Consider the following 19,427-nt stretch of genomic DNA (forward strand, 5'->3'; position numbering starts at 1 on the left):
ATTTGTCTACGGAGCGTTTCTGCTTTGCAGAGCTGAATATTTTATCATTAAACATCTGAATCTTTTCACATCATTTCCCTAAAAGGCTAAGACAGACAGCAAAGAAGTAGAGAGTTACTAAGATACGTACAACTACTGGAAGAATCTGAACTTTGAGAGCCCCTATCTCGAGCATCCTTGTCTGAAGCAATCTGGCGAGTGATGATCACATCTATGAAGTTAGCAGCAGTAATTGTGGTCTTTCCTCGAGTTCTCAGCTCTTCCTCGTACCTGGATTTAGGAGGAGGTCCTTTCTCTTTACCAGCCTCTGAATAGACTACAGATGAAGTCTGTCCCTGGGATTTGCCACCAGAGTAATTTGCAGATGTATAGGGGCACTGCACAGGCCTCTTTTCTACCTCCAGGCTCTTCTGCTCCATCTGCTGCTGGTCAGTCACCACAGCTGACCTGCGGCCCATGTTCTCCTCTATCCTGGTGCCTTCGTGCTTGTTCTCCTTTCCTTTGGCAACTTCCATCTGAGGAGCAGAGGCTGCAGCATCCACCAGTGCTGCCAGGGCGTCAGCAGCAGTGTTGTAGCGGGAAGCTGGCAAGCCTTGAGTGATAGAGGGAGCTCCAGGGGTGAGCTGCCTGTGGGCAAACATTGAATAGCCTCAATTACATCACATGGAAAGAACTAGAGCCATGAACACAATAAAGCAAAGTTTTTCTGACACCGATTTCCACTCAAAAGGCACTGATGAAAATGCTCTGATAAATCCAAGAGCAATCATATAGTGAAATATCCTTAACCCTAAATGCACCTTTCAATAAGCTCAAATATTAGAGCAGATATCTGTGCCATATTAACCTCTAAAACATACATGATACGTAGCTGAGCAGCAGGATCCAAAGGTGTGATTACACTTGTCCCATTGGTTCCTTGGAAAATACTTGGCCTTTGCTGCAGAATGTTTTCCTGGCTTCTGACAGAGGGGGATGGGGACCGGACGTATCCGTGACTGCCGGGTCTGCCAGGCTGCTCTGCACCTGCAGGACACAGAGTGGAGGGGAAAAAACAAAAATAAATGGTTGCTCTTACAACAGTGTAGCACTGTAAATCAATGCTGTCTCCTCCACATCCCTTCCTAGTTGTCTCCACCCCTCTGGATACTCTTACACCAATGCAGGACTATGCATCAATGCTGCCTCCTCCACATCCCTTCCCAGTTGTCTCCACTCTGCATGTGATGACATGTATTAAAGATTTAAATCTGTTCACAATGCTCTAAATGACATGCAAGCTGTGCCAGTGACATGTGGGATTCACTCCTCTTTAGGTGCTACATGGCTTTGAGAGAAAGTTCAAGAAGTCACAATTATGACCAAAACTGCTCGGCAACAGGAACATGCCTGAAGTAAAAGCAAACTGTAAATGCTATTTGCTAACAGTGACTGCATAAAAGGAGAGTTACAGTGTACAAGACAAGTGATCCAGGTGTGTCCCTGTGCCCTCACCTGGTCGCAGATAGAGGTCAGCAGGGACTGAGGTGATTCTCTCCCTCTCGCGTTCTCGCTCTCTCTCCCGCTCTCGCTCGCGCTCCCTCTCCCTCTCCCGTTCCTTCTCCCTTTCCCTTTCCCGTTCCCTTTCAGCATTGGCAGCTGCAGAAGCTGCCAGGTGTGTGGGGTGTCCTGGAACGTCCACAAGGTAAAATGAGGGAGCAAAAAATATCCTTAAGTGAACCATGATAATGTCAACACTTGTCCATATATTTTGCCATACATTTACAAGAAAATTTCCCAAATACATTTTAATTCCACTCAAGACTATTGAATTATCTAGGAAGACAAAAGCTTCACATATAGTGACAGTGGAAGGCTCAAAAGTTTTTTACTAAAGTGGTTGCTATACAATTAGAAAGTACAGAGCTTATAGACCCCAATTCCACTCTTCAATACATGTAAAATGAGGTTAGTGAATTATACTCAAATTTCTACAAATAAAGACCTGACAGAATGAGGCAAATTCAGAATTTGACAGCACTTCTACTGTAACTACACAGGATATCACCAAACCCCCTTTGCTATCCAAGTGAGAGGTGCATGCAAAAAGCATCTCCTGAGAAAACATCAAAACATGGCATTAATGAAAGCTGAATCAAGATGGTCAATTATCTCAGCCTGTCAGACAATTAGAGCCATCACCAAGCCATGAGAGCTCTTACCTGGTGAAAGAGAAGCAGGGTTGTAAGGCCTGGGAGGGAAGGTCAGCTGGGTGCCAGGGATGTATGTGATTCTCTCCATGGGTGGGGTGCTCGTTCCTCCAGGATGAGGCACTAAGATAGTGGGGGCCATGTTGTTCAGGTCAATAATTCCTGTCAGGAGATGACACACGTGAAAATGGCTGCTCCAGGACACGGTCTACACAGTCAGCAATGAAAGTTTGGTGGAGAAAATACAAGAATAAGGCAAGTGTAGAGATATATTCCTGGTTATACTCTCTTAGATCTGGCAATCAGCAATTTAGGAACATGCTAAGTCAGAATTTGCATTTGTAGCACTCTCTTTTAATTGCCCTCTGGAAAAGTGCACTTCACCCCTACTCAGAAATCCCATTTTTTAGCAATTTTGGGTATTACCCAAAAAATAAAACATCCAGCATTGTTATCACAAACGTTACACTTCTGACTGTTGCTTTTATATTCTTTTTGAAGAAGTTACCGTTTTGATATAATTCTCTTCTCTGAAGTTTGATGGTGAGCTAAATATGGTTCTGATCATCAATTTAAACAAGCAGAAAACAATCTGGCTCTTGAACACTGGTAACTCTGAGACTTCCCCTTAAAAATATTGATTACAGAGGTGGTTTTTCTTTCCACAAAAGGCAGTTTGCACATGAGTTGTCAGACATCCATGATCACCACAGAATAAACACGTTTACACACACGGCCTTGGGTGAGTGCATCCAAACCACATCCAAACCACAGCCCAAAGACACTTCTGAGGATTACAGAGAGTGAGGCAGGCCCACCTCGTGCCCCTGCATAAGGGAGTGCCAAAGTCTGCTCCCTTGGGGACAGTCCCCTGGTGACATCGGGCCGCAGGTTCACTTGCATCTGCTGGGAGGTGATGTAGTCGTTGAGGATGGTCTGGCGCGTGTTCTCCATGGCGTACAGCTGGTACTGGCTGGGGTACCCCGGCGTGGGGGACAGCTGCCTTTGGAACAGGTAAGCAGCAGCAGCTGAGGGGGGAAGGAGGGAATAGGGGGCAGTTAGGAAGCAGGATGATTCTGGAGTAAATAAAACTTTCAGGTGTTTGTAAAGCTTCAATAGAGGTGGTATCAAGTCTCTCTATCTGGTGCCAAATGAGTGAAAACAGAATTTTAATATTGATGTCTTATTGAATTTCTGCGCTGCCTTTGGAACAGGTAAGCAGCAGCAGCTGAGGGGGGAAGGAGGGAAAAGGGGGCAGTTAGGAAGCAGGATGATTCTGGAGTAAATAAAACTTTCAGGTGTTTGTAAAGCTTTAATGAGAGGTGGTATCAAGTCTCTCTATCTGGTGCCAAATGAGTAAAAACAGCATTTTGATATTGATGTTTTATTGAATTACTGCACTGCGTGCACACTGAAAGTCCTAAACAATCCAGACTGGAGAGATGATTTTAATAAAACTGTAAATCCTGAAATTCTGAAAATGTAAAAGGCTGAAATAACTAAAGAAAGTAGAAAATACCTCACAGAAGTAAGCTGAGGGATAGGTTAAAAAGAAGTCACTGTATTTAACATCACCAGGGATAACCTGATAAGCCTTGAGTGAAAATAATCAGTCTTGAACAGAGGAATTTTAAAGAATAAATAAGTTTATATAGAATTATACTTTGATTCTCTAGCCTCTTCCACATCCTTCTTTGCATAGCTTTCCTGAAAGCTTTGAATACATTCCACAAATACTTATCTAAAAGTACTGTGAACTTCTGAACAAAACAGAAGCAAGTTGGGAGCTCTGAAGGGAAGTTACAGCATTATACAATACTATTTTACTAAGTTTCTTGATTAGATATTAAATCACCACTAAACTGAAATCAAATCACAACAATAAATAATTATAACCTTTTAAATTATATCTGGCCATTGATAACTGCCCTATAAAGGGATTCTTTCTGTGCATCAAAGCTCACAGTAGTTCTAAAAGCAAAAAAAAGCCAACACAAATGTATTTACCAGGATCCAGAGCCCTGTGAAATGGCATAGCAGGATCCAAATGGGGAGGGAGGTGACCCCTGTAGACTTCAGGAGTTGCTCCCCTGTGGTGAGGGTCAAAAGGGCTGTGAGCCACTACAGGGTCAACCCCTGGCACTGGAGATTTTGCTGGCACACTCTCCCTCTGGGTTGGAGTGAGTGTGTTCTTCCTTTCATGATTTGCTGCCTTCCCAGAAGATACTCCAGCTAAAGGCAATGAAAAACCCAAATTAATAAAAGGTCTATTTCTCTCTTGAAAATTTAACTGTAAAAATACACTGGTTCCCAAGGAGTATTTTCAATGACTGCAATACAACAAAGCACTGAGAACATTTTATATCACAAAACATTCTGCTGAAAGAACTGTACTTTAAAACTAAGATTGTTTACACCTCACAAAATCATCTTCCTCATTTAAACACTTTTAAATCAGGAACAGCTTCTGCCCTTAAAACATTATCCTTGAAGGTATCACGTAATGTGATCCATAATCAAATGCAAATTGAGACTGAATTGCTTTCCCACTTCCCTCTTCTATTGTGGCAGATTTTCATTTCCTTCTTTCAATTAACAGCTTACAGCATTCTAGAATTCATTCTAGCCAAGTCCCAAATTGAGACAAACCACCAGAATAAAATAAAGAAGAATGGAGTACATAAAAGTTAAAATAATAGAACTTTTTGTCTTACTGTGGACAGGAATGACATACCCTCACTAACTCTATTCATCATGGGTGAACTCCTGGACATTGGACTCTGATAGTTCACAGGTGTCCTCCGAGCATTTGTATCATCATAAATCCCAGGGCTCAGCTGTGATTTGGGAGTTTCATGAAGAGTTGACCTGAGAACAGAGGGACCAGAGCTGACTACTGACGTGTGACGGGACCGCACGGCTTCCCCGGTCTTCACATCTTCGTATTTTCCTCGCTCCACCACCTTCACGTTTTCTGGCACCATTTCCAGCTGAGGCATTCCCCGGGGCAGCTTGCTTGGTCCAGTGATTAAAGATTTGACATTGTGTTTGATGGCAGACTGGCCAGAGTTGCTTTCATATTTTATGGGTGTGCCCTGAAGAGGAGAAAAAGTTCAGGTGAAGGTCCCGACATGGGAAAAACTGCACAGCCTGACCCGATTCACTCCTGTGTGAGTGCAGGAGTGCCTTCTGTGTTTACCTGAGATATGGAGCCCTCTATGATTGGCCTGGTTGTCTGCACCATTTCAGGAGTCTTGCGGCTCTCTTGGCTTAACAGGTCCTGCCTTGGGATCTCGTGGATGGAGCGACCCATCTCCTTTATGGTGGTGACCCCGTCGTAGGGCTTGCCCTTGGTGATGGCTCCTTCAAACGTCCTGATGGGAGGGGACTCTCTCTTGATCTGTTTGGGGTACTTCAAACCTTCTTCAAAACTTTCAGCTGTTGCTCTTGGTGTGCCTTTTATGAAAAGAAAGGGTGACATGACTGGTATTAATAGCTGCTAAGTCTCTTTTTTGATAAGCAGAGTTACTAATTACATGTAACACTGAAATTTTGGCTTACAGCCTTCTAAAATTTATTCTAGCCAACTCCCAAATTGAGACAAGCCACTGGAATAAAATAAAGAAGAACGTGGTAAGATATTCAAAGTCTAAAAAAATCATCACCAAAATGATATTGAACAATGTATTACAGAAAATCTCCCATGTTATTTCAGATGCTGAAATAAAAGAAATAAATGCATCTGCAGAGTTATTAGTGTTCATTAAAAAAGTGCTAATTACCAAGTATTCATATTAAAAAGTCTATTTTCCGATAAGAAATAAAATTTATATTTACAGACTAGCTTTGAACACAGCATATCAAAAAGCTGCTGATTTATGCTCTGAAAATGTTTCATAAAATAAGCTCCACCTTTAACACAGCTCCCACAGTTAATATGAGCTTTAAGGTTCAGAAATCCAGATTTCAGAGGATTAATTAATGCTCCCCTAAAACCTGCAGTACCTCACCTTGCATTATAGAACCAGACAAGACTGTTCTCTCCTTCAGTTCAGCGTGTGGGCTACCCCGAGGCAGCGCTCGGCAGATCAAACCTAAAATTAAAATGAAGGTAATTTAGAGAATTAAGCAAGTGTTAAAAAAATCCAACCTCCAAACCAACAAACCCCCTCCTTCTTACACATGAGAGATGGTATCTGTACCCTGGCAGTGCCCAGAGGGCCAAGCCTCAGTATGCCAGGCATTGCAGCAACAAGTTATAAACACCTCCCGGCCTAAAAAAATCATCTTTCAGTTCAAGTATTTGTGCTATTGCACAGTAGCAAGTTTTAACATATTTAGAAAAGAGGGGGTGTTTTTTATAATTAAGCTTAACCTTTGTTCCAAAAGCAGTCACTGCTTTTCTCACACTCCACTTTCCTTGCCTAGAAAGAAAGGTGTTCATGGTGGGAAGTGGAACAAAGAAAAAAAAAATCCAAAATGTGCCTCAGCATCTCCAAATTATCAAAGTTCATACTGAATCACTGGGGAAGAGATGAATTTACTGTGCCTACAGTAAGAATCTAAACAAAGTGCTCAAAACACTCATGATTTTTCACAGTTTGAAGGTAGAAAATGTGTCACTGATGAGACAAAGCATAAAAGTACCAGAGCAGCTCCTCAGATGCCAAAAGAGCCCAAAGAGTCAAATGCATCAGCAACTCAGAGGTAACACTGAATTTCTGTGTGCAGCCTACAAACCTCATATTCACATTGTTCTATCTGATGAACATGTCCACAAAATACCTCTAAGGGCTACTCAAAAACAGGACAAAATGCTTTTAAGGAGCAAGGCTCCATGGTTGAGGCAGGAAACATTTTTCTTGCATTTGTATTTTTACAAAACAATCAGAAAAGTTATAGAATGACCTGCCTTGGCCTCTGCAGGCTTTGTTTGATTCCAGTTTATTAAAACACCACAGCACTGGGGATGCCCTGAAGCAGGCTCCTGCAGTTCAAAGAGGTTTCTTGCAGGAATGCAGAAGGTCAGGGCAGTGTGATACCAATATTTAACTGAAGGGTGTGGCAGAGGCTGTGCTGGTGTGCCCCAGTGTTTGAGCTCGACAGGACCACTGGGGAGAGCCAGGGACATCTGTCAGATGTGCTGAGAGCAGGAAGTGCCACCTGCAGCAGCAGCAGTTGTAAAACAAAAAAGAAAACTGGGATCTACTCCAGTGCTGTTTCCAGCACACTCTAACTGCAGTCTTATTGCATGGATTCGGTCATTAGTGTGATTTAAATCTAAATTCTCTGTTCGTCTGCACCCTAAGATAACTCTAAATGCTCTTATATCAATGGATAAAAGATAAAACACCTTGGAAGCAGCTGTTTTTACCTTCCAGTGGTGCAGATCCTGGAGACTCCCTCAGTGACATCCCCTGCTTTATATTTCCTTCCATTGCATCATAGGTTCTCTTTAAACCAATTTCATGAGCAGTTCTTGGACTCCTTGTTCCTTCACGGACATTTTTAATAGCTGGCAAAATGCACAAGGGTGTGGTCAGGAAATGTGGACAACGAAAAAGGACACATGAATGTCACATTAATGAGACCACACCTCATTAATATTTAAACAACACATCTTTAATGTAATACTGTAACATTAAATATCAATCTTAAAATATCTTTAATATAATACTGTAACATTAAATATCAATCTTAAAATATCATCTATGGTTTGTCATAAAGTTATTTGTTAAGTTACTCATTTATCAATATTTCAAATGAAGTTTAAAGTTACATTTATGATACATTTATTTTTATTTTAATATAGATAATTTCAAACCTGGTTGTTTACCCTTTCACAATGCAAACATTCAATGACAAATAGGAAATAAATGGCAAAGGAACAGTTGAAGTGCATTTCAAACACGCATCTGCTTGGAAGCAGAAACACTTCAGCTACGGATTATCAAAGCAGAACCTGACTTTGACCAAGTAGAATATAAAATACTCACCATCATAAGACAGAATGTGCCCACTTTTGCCTTCATAAATGACGTGGCCCTTGGCTGAGGCCTCCTCCCTGCACTTCTCGGGGCTGCTGTCCTCCGTGGCCAGCCGGGTGATGGTTCCCTTCAGCAGCGCGTCGGCGGCGATGCCGGCCTGCGACAGTGCCGGGGTGCCCTGCAGCAAACCCAGCACAGCAGTGAGTTCACATGCCCTGGTCTCCAGGGAACAGGCAGGAGGGAAGGGAAAATACAACTAAAACAAAACACTTTTTAGGACTGTAAAACGAACTAATTTATCATGTGTGGTTTAAATTTCTGCCTCTGTTATAGACACTTAAGCTAATTATGAGTCAGGTTATTTCTGCTACCTTGTTAAACAATATTACCAGTGTATTTCACAACCTGGAACATTCACCCTATAAATACCATTTGGGGGAAGATAACATAACACCACATGGTGCCATTAGGTTTTATTTCTGTCCAAAGCAATGAAATCTCCCCCTCTCATCTCAAAGCAGAATTGAGTCAATGGCTCTTTGTACAAAGGGATGCCAAACCAACCAAAACAGCAGCATTTAAAATAAGACAAAAGGCCTGAATTTCCCTTCTTGGATTTAAATAGAATGTGCACAAGACTGGTTACACTTGGTTTGAATATCTGATCTCAGGTGTGATGCAATTTTCAGGAAAGTTGCTCTCACTTTTACCAAAGTCTCTGGTATTACTTAAAAGGTTTGAAAACTCATATATATGGAGATGAAATCATGGTAGTGCTGACTTCAGCAATAGTGGGGTTTGAAAATCTGATTGGATTCAAAGTTCTTTTTTCAAGGCAGTTCCCACCCTGTGATAATAATTTACTTTTTCAGACAGGCAAATACATTCACAGTGATAGTCTGAAGATTTTGCTACAGCCTTGCCAGCAGTGAAAGGTGAAATACCTGAGTTATGGAGCCTCTCAGAGAAGGAATGGTCTCAACTGAAACTTTATTGGTTGGAGTTCCTCGTGTTATACTCCCCTCCTGTATCGTTGTGGTACCTGGTTTGAAACAAAGACATCCTAATAACTAAGAGAATTTTTAAAAAATCCACTCTATTTGAAATACATAAAAATTCTATTGAGAACTGTTAGTTGACATTAAAATACAGGGGAAGTTTTAATTTAACAGCAGGCATTTGAGGCAGTTAGGCTATTTTCTCTTTTAACATAGCCTTTTACAGACTATAAGTATTTTACAGCATTAAAATGGCAGTTAATTTATTTTCTTTCGATGGATTTGCTCTAGTGAGCAACTTTATTTTGAAATTGGCATAGCTTGTAACAAATATTTTTAAGTGAGCCATGCAGACAGGAGGAGCCACATGCTACAAATACACATGCCTTGGAAAACAGGGAAGAAATTAATCCTGTGATCTTATGATACTTATATTATCATAGAATACTTTAAATTAACACTTCAGCAGTAAATCCTCTTGGTTTTCTCAGGCTCTGACAAGAGTTTTTAAATCTGTGTGACTTTCTTTACCTCGCACCACACTTTCATGTTGTGCCCTGACCAGGAGTCCCTCAGGTTGGGAATTCTGGCTTCTGGGTGAGAATTCTTCTTGTTTGATATAGGGTAGGGAAGCTATTGAGAAGAAGAAAGAGAAAAATTTTGAGGTTTTTTAAATTTCCTTTAATTATGGATCATTAAATAGTCTGTACAAAACATGCCAGCTTTTCTTTCCTTACCAGATTTGGATGATTCTTGCTGCCTGGGCAGTCCAAGGGATATAGAACCCACTGATGGCTTTGCAGTTTCTTGGGCATAGGAAGCTTGACTGTGGGATGTTAAATAAGTGCCAGGTGTTCCCTGAAACAACAAATAAATGTTCATTCTTGTTTCTGGAGTGAAGATTCACATCTTTCTTTAAAGGAGCATGCTAAAACTACTGTGATCCCATCTGGAAATGCTACAGTGCCCCACTGCCATGTCTCAAAGCACAGAGCAGCAGGAGTGGAGTGTCACTGGTAGTTTGGAGATGCAGATCACCTAAATTGGATATCCATGCCCTTAAATGTGAGTAAATGTTTCATTTCTAAAGCTCCTGTGATTCTTGGACTTTTAGAATGGTAGGTCTTCAGGGTTAATGCTGTGACTGCATAACCAAGTACAAGAAGTTGAAGATTGGAGAAAGGGAAAAAGAATAAAAATTGATGTAAGACAGGTTTTGAAATAATAATTCTCTTACTTGTGAGATTGAGCCTCCCATGATGAAGGAAGGTTTTTCTGATGGCACACTGGTTTTGGAGGATGGAATGAGTGGTGGTGGAGGTCTGGTGGGTCTGGTTGTGGGCAGGCGGACTCCTTCGGGAATATTGGTTATCACCTGGTGAGGGGCTGGCTGGAGAACTTGAGGGGAAAAATGGTACATTAAACATTGCAGTGTGAACAGAAACAGCACAGTACAGCCTCACTGGGCTACAAAAACACTGAGCACCTATTCACACACACACACAGAGAAAATTATCTTTCTTCTATCAACTCACAAAGTGTTTAGAGAATACTTTGATCCTCCAAATCTTTACCTGGAGGGACACTGTAGCGAGCAGCATTCATCTCAGGCTGGGGAGAGGCTTTATTGACTTCTCGTGGAGATAACCTGTAGGGTGATGCTGACCTTGTGGCTGGATTCTGCACTTGTGCTTCCTGTTCTATTCTCTTGACCTCAGCATAAGGCATGTAGGCCACTGGTTTTCCTGGGAGGGTTGAAGTTATCAGAAAGAGAAGAACTCTGGGTTAAAAACTGGAGTCAAGGTCCAATTCACAGCATAGTTTTAATGAAGGGACTACTCCAGTGCCAGACACACCCACCAGGCACAAACAGTGCAATTAAAAAGAAGCATTCAGGTGTTCCACCAAACTTTTGTGCCCTGTTTCAGTGTCCATGTATGAGCACAGTTAAAATGAATGTTTTACTGCATGGAGTACATGCAGTACTCCCACCTTCACCTCACACTTCTAGAAGGGCTCCCCTAGAACAGAATCATCTGCTCCTCTCACCTGCACACTGCACCTTTCTCTGTGGGAACCACTCATTTTTGGGTTTGACCCAAATGGAACCAGTTTCTGCCTTTACATAAAGAGGCTACAGGGCAGCTCTTCAGCAGTAAGTGCAGCAGAGCGGGCAGGTTCCTTCCAGCAAGGAGCAGCTCATTATCAGTCCCTTATCACACTGAACTGTCCCCCTCCAGTGAGGCAGCAGTGTCACACAAAGCCCGGGGTTATCCCAGCACAGGTGAGGTGACACCAACCTTCCCACTCCACGCTGGGGCTCTTGGAGGTGCCACAGGGGCTCACAGCGCTCCGATATTCCATGTCCAGCTGCTCCTGGCGCTGCCGCTGCTCCTCCAGCAGGGCTGACTCGTGCATGGCCTTGATGTGGCGCTGGTAGAGAGCGTAGCCACTCACTGGAGTGCCCACGGGGACAGAGCAGGGGCTGCAGGAAACCTGGGGACAGCAAGGGGACAATGTCAGGGACACCCTCACAGGCTCCTCCTGGAAGAGCTGTGGAGCTCAACTCTCCCCTGCAGTCTGGCTGTTTCAAAAGGTCCACACTGGGTTTAAGCTATTGGGTGTACTTAACCTACTTTCCCCCTGAAAAATACAATAATAAAGCAAATCGTATTTTTTCTTCATTTGTTTAACATTTTTTTCCTGCTTAATGTTGTGATTAAATTTAGGGGGTCACAAACACTCCTTCAAACAGCACTGAAAACTGCCCATACCATGGGTGGGATGACAGCAGCTCGGTGGTGAAGCTGTTGCAGGTCCATCTGCCCTTGCTTAATTGTGGATGAGACCAGAATTGACCCAGTGGGATTTAACAGTGAGGGCTTTGACTCTCTGCTGAAGATACTGGAAAAGAGATAGAAGGGAAAAATATCACCAAAAGGACCAAGATTACACATCTTAAAAAATTTACAGCCACAACTCTTAAATTCAACAAACCAACACATTTATCAGACTGGACAAAGAGCTGAAAAGTCAGAACCATGTTGTGTTTTGTCCCACAGCACATATGGTAGAAGAGGCAACAGATGCTGCTATATTTTCAGAATACACAGAAATACCAAAATATGAGCTCAGAATCTCCCACATCAGAAATTTATGTATGCAGTACTTGCATCAATGCAACCTTCTTTATAGAGAGTGCTTTGGAAAAACACAGGGGATTGGAAGGACTACATGTGTTTAGTCCACAGAAAATAAACAGTACTCTACAACAAAATAATTTCACATGGAGGGCTAAACCATTTGTGGAAAGATGATGTTTGAAGAGGCAAGAGAGTGCAGAGGCACCATCACCTGCACTCTTCCAAAGTCCACATGCACTCCATGACACTGGATACTTTTGACATTTAAACATCTATCCCTGGCACTGTGTGTATATGAAAGCACTGAGAGGGAGGGGGCACACTGGGGTGACACAGGAACTGCACCTACAGAACACTGAAAAGACTTCAAACACCCTCAGAGGTGTCAGCCACTCCCAAAGGACAAACAGCTCCAAGACTGCCCATTCAGAGCCCTACTCACCCCTGTCTGTCAGGCTCTCCATCGACTTCCTCATCAGCACTGCAGGTGGCACTGGAGTCATTATCTGAATGGGATTCTGGTCTGGCTGTAGGAACTTGCTGGGACAGGCTGTAGTCCATTTCCTCCGGTTCTGACTTTTCCTTGGGTTTCTCCATCTCTCTCTCTTTGGTATCACTCTCTATTTTCACTTGAATGTTCTCTGGTAACCTCATTTCAGTCTCTACAGGTTCTACTTTGGTATGAACTGGAAGAGTAATCACAGGCTTAGCTTCAGCTGAATGGCTTCTACTGTCCACCTCCATTGGCTCTTCAGCCTCAGTGTTGATTTCCTCCTTGACCTGTGGCTCGGGGTTCTGAGTTTCAGCTGTTGAGACACTTTGGGCTGGTAAGGAGGGAGATGTGCTGGCTGCAGGTTTAATGGCAGATTCCTGCTCTGCTGGGGCCTCAGTGGTTACTTTTGGAGCAGCAGGCTCAGAGGGAGTTTCTTCAGTTGGTTTAGCAGGTTCTGCTGGAGTTGGAGATGGAGCACTTTCTGTATCAGAACTATTTTCAGCACCTGGGGAAAAATGTTTTGTCATGAAGGTTCAATCAATGAAATCTGACAAATCAGGTGCAATATGGATCCATCAATTTTAACCAAGATATCTGCAAAACAACTCATTTTAACTTATTATAGAAATGGACAATTGACTGAATTAAAAAATACCAACTACTGAAACCCCAACACTCAGTTATCTTCTCTCATTCATTTTTAATGAATTCTATTGCCTTTTGCTCCACAAAAGACCAGCAAAGATTGACTGATGTTGAGGGTCTTTAAATAAGCAGTTGCAACCAACAAATATATATTAAAAAAACCACAATACAAAAACCACCACTTGAATTTGCTTGTCTGAAGCTTTATAAGACTATCAACTACCAAAGGTTACACGTATTTGATTCAACTTGTTTCAACACTCCAGGTGACAGCATAATCAAAGCATCTCAAAATACTAAGCAGCAAACCTCTTTAGGCTGCTAAATTCTAAAAATGCTGCATCCCCTTGAGTGAGTTCAAATTGCTGAAATCCAACTGGAAGAGCATTTGAACAACAACATCATGAAGTGGAACACAGCTTTCTGAGCATATAATTAGCACAAACATTGGCTCCTTTCTGTGCACAGACAAGTTTCCTTCCCAGAAATGTTACCTTCACTGTCTTCTGGGTTCTCTTCTTCATTAGATGCTTCAATATCTTCATCCTCCTGAGCTGACACAGTGGAAGCCACACTCTCACACTGGGACACATCTCGCTCCTCTCGGGGCCTTCGTGAAGACTGAGGAAGACACAGCATTGACAATGTTAACTGAAATTCACAATTATTGCCTTTTACTGCACTCCCATTTACCAGTCTGAGGTTGAAATGAAGGACACACAATCTCTGTTTAGCACAGTCATTCACAAGGGGACACTTTTTCAACTTCAGGCTAACTTTTGCTGCTCCTGACCAAAAACAAGTTTGGGAACAAACCACGGTCTCAGGCCATGTTTGGGGGACAACAGACCAGACACTGATGTTCTTCACCTCAGGGAGAGAAGATCAGGACAGCACTGCAGCTTGGAGGATTCCAACACACAGCATTTTACTTTTTCAATGCCCCCAAACTTTCAGTTCCTGGACTTCTACCACCTCTCTTGCTGTGTTTGGTAAGGTCAGTGCTTGCTGTGCTTCAAGGAGCTGTTGTACATCTACAGCTGCTCATGCACTGGTGAGGAACGTGGCTCTCAGAGCACTGAAGAACTCTTCATGCTCAAGTGTTTTACCCAGTATAAAACCTCCTGCTGCATTTTAAAGCAAGAAGTGGCTACTGTCACAGATCAATGAGCTGCAGCCACCCTTTCTAAGAGATTTATGTCACAACACAAAAACAAGTAGAAAAGAAAATGAGTGGAAATTGCAAAACAGCCTTAGTGAAGTGTGATACACGACTTCAGAAAGATCCAAGTTTTCTCCTGCAAAATATTCAATGTGCACAGAACTCACCTTCTGTTTGTGCTGCTGGAGGAGACTGTCCAGGTTGTGTCTCCTTTTGTAGTTGAAGTAGAAGTTCTTACACTGAGCTTCACTTTTTGTCCCAACCATTTTGGCAATGGCTGCCCAGTTCCGCCCGTGTTCCACTAGACCTGGTCAGACATAAAAGAACCAACATTTACTATGGTCAATAACTCAGATATCCAAACCTCAATAAATGGAATAACAATGCCTATGGGAAGACAACACAGAAGTATTGCTGTCCAAGCCCACAGGAAAAGAGCCAACATAAGTCTCAAAAGATGATTTTGTCTGTTAAAGCTGTTTGCTTTTTCTTTTTTTTACAAAAACAACAACAGCAATTTTAAAATCAGCATAGTGTTGGCAAAAGGCACAGCAAATATATTCAGTGATTCAGTAAATCCTTGAAATTTTGTAAATGCAAGTATCCAGAAGGAAGTCAAAGGCTTTGCAAGGTTTACCTTTCTTAGCAACTTCCATTTCCTCCTCTGTCCAGCGGGATGTCTCCACAGGCTCTGTAGAAGCTGAAAGAGAAACAAAGACACTGAGCAGAGAAAAGACCAGGATTCATTATCATGGCACCAATTATGCATTCCATAGTCAAGAAATCTATTTACATTATGGCTTGCTCAGGTCACTGGGGAAAGCTCTCTTGTCAGAGGGAAGCAATCAATCTCCATTAAACCAAGAGGTACAGAAGGAACCACCAAAATCTCAGTAGAGAAAACTGTTCAAAACTATTCTGCTTACAAAATTGGGATTAACTGTCTGTCAAGGAAGATTTGTAAGTAACTTAGGTGTATTTATCACTAAAATTTTATTTAAAATGTCAGTAATTACCATCAGCTACTAAAAGCAGCAATCCAACATGCTCTAAGCTAGTTCAGTGCTGTCTCACTGCTGGAATGGTTATTTACTGGTTAGTGAGTGTCAAGAAATCTACTGTTCCTGCATTAACTGAGTCTCCAACTGGATAAATGGACAAAAAGAAAAGAAAACAAAAAAAATCCAGTTAGTAAAAGCAAGCAGGAAACTAAGTATGATTCAGTGCAAAGTGCTTTTCATTCACTCCTCTGGAATTTGTATCATCCTGTTTAAATTTCTGAACAGCACTGAGCAGCACCAGCCTCCATTTCCTTTCCATAAAATCTGCCATTGCACACAGCGTGTAACAAAGACCCTGCAACAGCTTCCATTCACAAACCACAAAAGTAGGACACTATAAAGTATCTGATCCACCGGAAAACTATTTTGGATTTTTCAGAAAACCCTGCAAAAATGGTTTAAAAATAAAGCAAAACAAAAGCAAAACCCACTATTGTTTCAGACTAATAAAAACCCATATAAACTGCTTACAAAACCCCACTGTATCAATGGAGCAAGAATGTTTCTCACAATCTCTGTTGTTTACAGCAATACAAGAACTGATGTGCCCACTTGCTCTGTTCTTTAGAGGCAGAACATCTGAGTAACAGAAGAGTTGTTACAAGCTCTAGAATAGCAGCTGCCTGTAAGCATGAGGGGCAACCAATTTTGCCACAGCAGAGCACTGCAAGAAAGAAACCACAACCTGCCCTGCCATCCTGGATAATTATTTACCAGCCACAAGATATTCTGGTATTTCAGCATCAACACAAATTGGGTCAGCCTTTTCCAAAATACACTCAGAGACTGCGTCATCTTTTTCAACCGCAACAGCCAAGAAAGTAACATTTTATTTTAAAAAAAACTCTTGCCATCTAATGCAGAAACAACAACTTGCCAAGATCTATTTCTGCTTATGAAACTCCCTGAGGTACTCAAATATCAGGCCAATTATTTAACAGCATCCTCTGTGAGCTGCAGCCTGTAAGGGAATCTGTGTCACAGGCACCTGGATCTCTGCAGACCACACCAGGGCTCCACTGCCTTTCCTCCCCTAACAGTCAGCTGATAAACTATTCCTGAAGTCACCCTTGTGAAGTTTAACAGTTCCACACAGTCACAAAATTATAAGCAGGGCTAAGAATAAAGCTGCAATATTAAACAGGAAAACAAAAGTGCACACTGCATGCCTGGAAAGAGCCCCGTGGCAGTGAGGAGCCTACGCCCAGCTGGGTCCCTGGCAGTGCTGTAAATGCTACTCACAAGGTTCTGGTGGGGGTGGCAGAGGTGGTGGTGGCTCCTCAGTGGCTGCAGCTGCAGCAGCATTTGCTTGTGCAGCTTCATTTGTCATTGATCTGGTGATTCTGCCCTTACGCCGACCTTGGCTGTTGGCGGTTTTTCGGCCCCGAGGAGCCGCCTGCTCCCTTTCCTCTGTTTCCTCTGGTGCAACCTCAGTTTTGTCCTTTTCTTTGGTATTCTCTCTGGGAATAGGTAAAATAGAATTCAGTCATGTTCAGAGGGCTATTGTGAGCAGATAGTCCTGAATATCAACAGACAAAAAACCCAAACCCCACAAACAGAACTCCGTGAACTCAAAAGATGCCTTTAGTGAAACAGAATTCACTTATTGCCCACCATCTCTAGTTGTCAGACAATAATACAGGTACATGATTTTGTCAGCTTCAAAGAAAATATGAACACTCCATGTGTGATAGAACATATGAAAAAAGCCCAAACCTACAAGATATGGAAATTATTACATGTGAAAAATAATAATCCCATTACTTTTTCCACAGATCTGATTAGCTCAGCAAGACAGAGAAATTAGTATATCCAAAAAATTGTTTCATACACAAAATAAATAGTTTTCAGTCCAGATTTCACTGTCAGGCTAATGCAAATCCTGTTCCCCTTTTTGCCAAAACCTGCAGTCTAGGATGAATTCATGCATTTCAGCATATACACACTTACTTAGATTCCTCCTTCTCATCCTTCTCCTCCTCATCTTTCTTTTCCTCCTCTTTTTTTTCAGATTTGTCTGATTTTTCCTCTTCTACCTTTTCTTCTACCTTTTCTTCTTGAGAAGGACGGGCAATCTGCTGCTGAAATGAAACAGGATTTAGATGATAACTTGATCACACAAAGGTGCAGCATCTCGTGTTCAGAGCAGCACAAAAACTGATGCTGCCTTACTTCCCACTTGATATTTTAAGTTACAGGCACTGCACAGTGGTCAGCAAAAAACCAGAATAACTCTGCTTTATATCTTACAAATTCCCTGGAAGTACAGCATGAGCATGGAGGTGATTGGGTACAATCACAGACTGGCTGCTGTGTGCCCCACTAAAAATGAACAGCTCTGTTCTAAAAGTGCTTAGGCAAGTCTGACCCATGTAGTGAGGGTGTTGCTCCTCTCAAATTTTATTTTTAACTTTGTGCATCTTATAGTGAAACGTGATCTTACAACTGGGAAGCAGAAGGTCTTGTAGCATGGAAGTTATCAGCAATTTCAAGTCGCTTTCTCAAAACTGTCACTAGTATTTAAGAAATATAATTGTTAAAAAAACTGGGTTGGGAATTTTAGAGTTACATTTCCAGGGAATTTACAGAAAGAATTATTAAAAAAACCCCAAAACAACCAACAAAAGCTTTTATCTACTGAGATCACAGTTTTACAAGCACAGTAAGCCGTGCTTGTCTCAAACAGATACCCTGACTACATTTAGCAATTCCTGAAAACACAAAGATATAAAACATAATTCATGGAAACATAGGGACAAGACTAGGACAGAGAATTACAAGATTGCTGTCCTAGCACTTAATGAACTCAGATTTTACAATCTACTGAAAAATTCCTCAAAATAGACTTTTCTTTTTCACAGAGGAAGCAACCTCCCTATGAGTGCAGCAGCAGCAGGTGTCACTGTTTCACCACTAAACTGAGGCTGGAAACAGACACAAACTGACTTGGTTTTGACATTTTAATAATGTGAACTGGAGCAGAACCCCCAAATTAACCACGATCACCTTGCTGTAAATTATTAGCAATTAAGGTGCCGGTTATTGATTATGCAAAGACTTCCTTCAAGCAAGATGTCAAAGACATGCTAAGATAAATTATTTCCACCTTGCTAGATAGATTGACCCGAAAACAAGGAGTAAAAACTGCATTTAAAAAAATAATAATTTAAAGAAAATTATTTTCCATCTAATCTATTTAGAAAACAATTGTTGAAAATCCTGTTCTTACCAGGCCAACTTAACATCACTTGGTTCTGTTACCCAGTAACTTTATTTAAGCTGCATAATTGATGCATAAACACAAACCTTGAAGGAGTCGAAGCCTCGGTCAGCGACGTTCCTGCACATTCATCTGCTGATTGAAACTTTTACTGTCCACACGAGGGGATGGGCTTGAGCTCAGGGCAGGCTCAAAAGGACAAAACCCACCCCAGCAGCCACATCACAGAGCTCCTTAGCAGAGGCTGCCTGACCCAGCAACGTGTTTATTCCAGGAAATTGTGTCATTCTGCCACTTAAGCTGCCTGCAGCAGCGCTGCCCCTCTCACACAGCACCTCCTAATCTCCCCGGAGTCACCAGAGGTGATCCCGTCACACACAGGCGTGAATTTCTGTCTGCTCACATCACTGCCTCCCACCTGCTGCCGGCCACAGGCTGCAGCCACACACACTGCAGGGACACAGCCAGCCCTGAGCACTGCCTGGCCACCAAAGCCTTTAAAACTTCACTTAGAGAAACCTTCTTTCAA

General features: G+C 42.1%; 1 protein-coding gene across 4 annotated transcripts in view; it reads right to left on the minus strand.

Annotated features, from left to right (window-relative positions):
- The window catches only part of NCOR1 (nuclear receptor corepressor 1), a 55,076-nt gene that overhangs the window by 7,318 nt on the left and 28,331 nt on the right, over positions 1 to 19,427 (minus strand). For 3 of the 4 annotated variants that reach the window (XM_063402723.1, XM_063402725.1, XM_063402724.1), the window contains exons 15-38: positions 17,629 to 17,759; positions 16,921 to 17,138; positions 15,255 to 15,317; positions 14,785 to 14,924; positions 13,950 to 14,076; positions 12,760 to 13,315; positions 11,949 to 12,078; positions 11,475 to 11,670; positions 10,749 to 10,919; positions 10,412 to 10,572; positions 9,912 to 10,032; positions 9,706 to 9,807; positions 9,121 to 9,218; positions 8,186 to 8,354; positions 7,564 to 7,704; positions 6,200 to 6,283; positions 5,389 to 5,645; positions 4,924 to 5,284; positions 4,197 to 4,421; positions 3,008 to 3,217; positions 2,202 to 2,351; positions 1,495 to 1,668; positions 861 to 1,026; positions 131 to 627 (exon numbers count right to left, since the gene is read on the minus strand). In XM_063402723.1, coding sequence (XP_063258793.1) covers positions 131 to 627; positions 861 to 1,026; positions 1,495 to 1,668; positions 2,202 to 2,351; positions 3,008 to 3,217; positions 4,197 to 4,421; positions 4,924 to 5,284; positions 5,389 to 5,645; positions 6,200 to 6,283; positions 7,564 to 7,704; positions 8,186 to 8,354; positions 9,121 to 9,218; positions 9,706 to 9,807; positions 9,912 to 10,032; positions 10,412 to 10,572; positions 10,749 to 10,919; positions 11,475 to 11,670; positions 11,949 to 12,078; positions 12,760 to 13,315; positions 13,950 to 14,076; positions 14,785 to 14,924; positions 15,255 to 15,317; positions 16,921 to 17,138; positions 17,629 to 17,759 — 4,648 coding nt within the window. The remainder of the gene's footprint in view (positions 1 to 130; positions 628 to 860; positions 1,027 to 1,494; positions 1,669 to 2,201; positions 2,352 to 3,007; positions 3,218 to 4,196; positions 4,422 to 4,923; positions 5,285 to 5,388; positions 5,646 to 6,199; positions 6,284 to 7,563; positions 7,705 to 8,185; positions 8,355 to 9,120; positions 9,219 to 9,705; positions 9,808 to 9,911; positions 10,033 to 10,411; positions 10,573 to 10,748; positions 10,920 to 11,474; positions 11,671 to 11,948; positions 12,079 to 12,759; positions 13,316 to 13,949; positions 14,077 to 14,784; positions 14,925 to 15,254; positions 15,318 to 16,920; positions 17,139 to 17,628; positions 17,760 to 19,427) is intronic. The other variant, XM_063402727.1, reaches the window with a different exon arrangement.

Source organism: Prinia subflava, chromosome 8 (assembly GCF_021018805.1).
Source record: "Prinia subflava isolate CZ2003 ecotype Zambia chromosome 8, Cam_Psub_1.2, whole genome shotgun sequence".
NCBI lineage: Eukaryota > Metazoa > Chordata > Aves > Passeriformes > Cisticolidae > Prinia > Prinia subflava.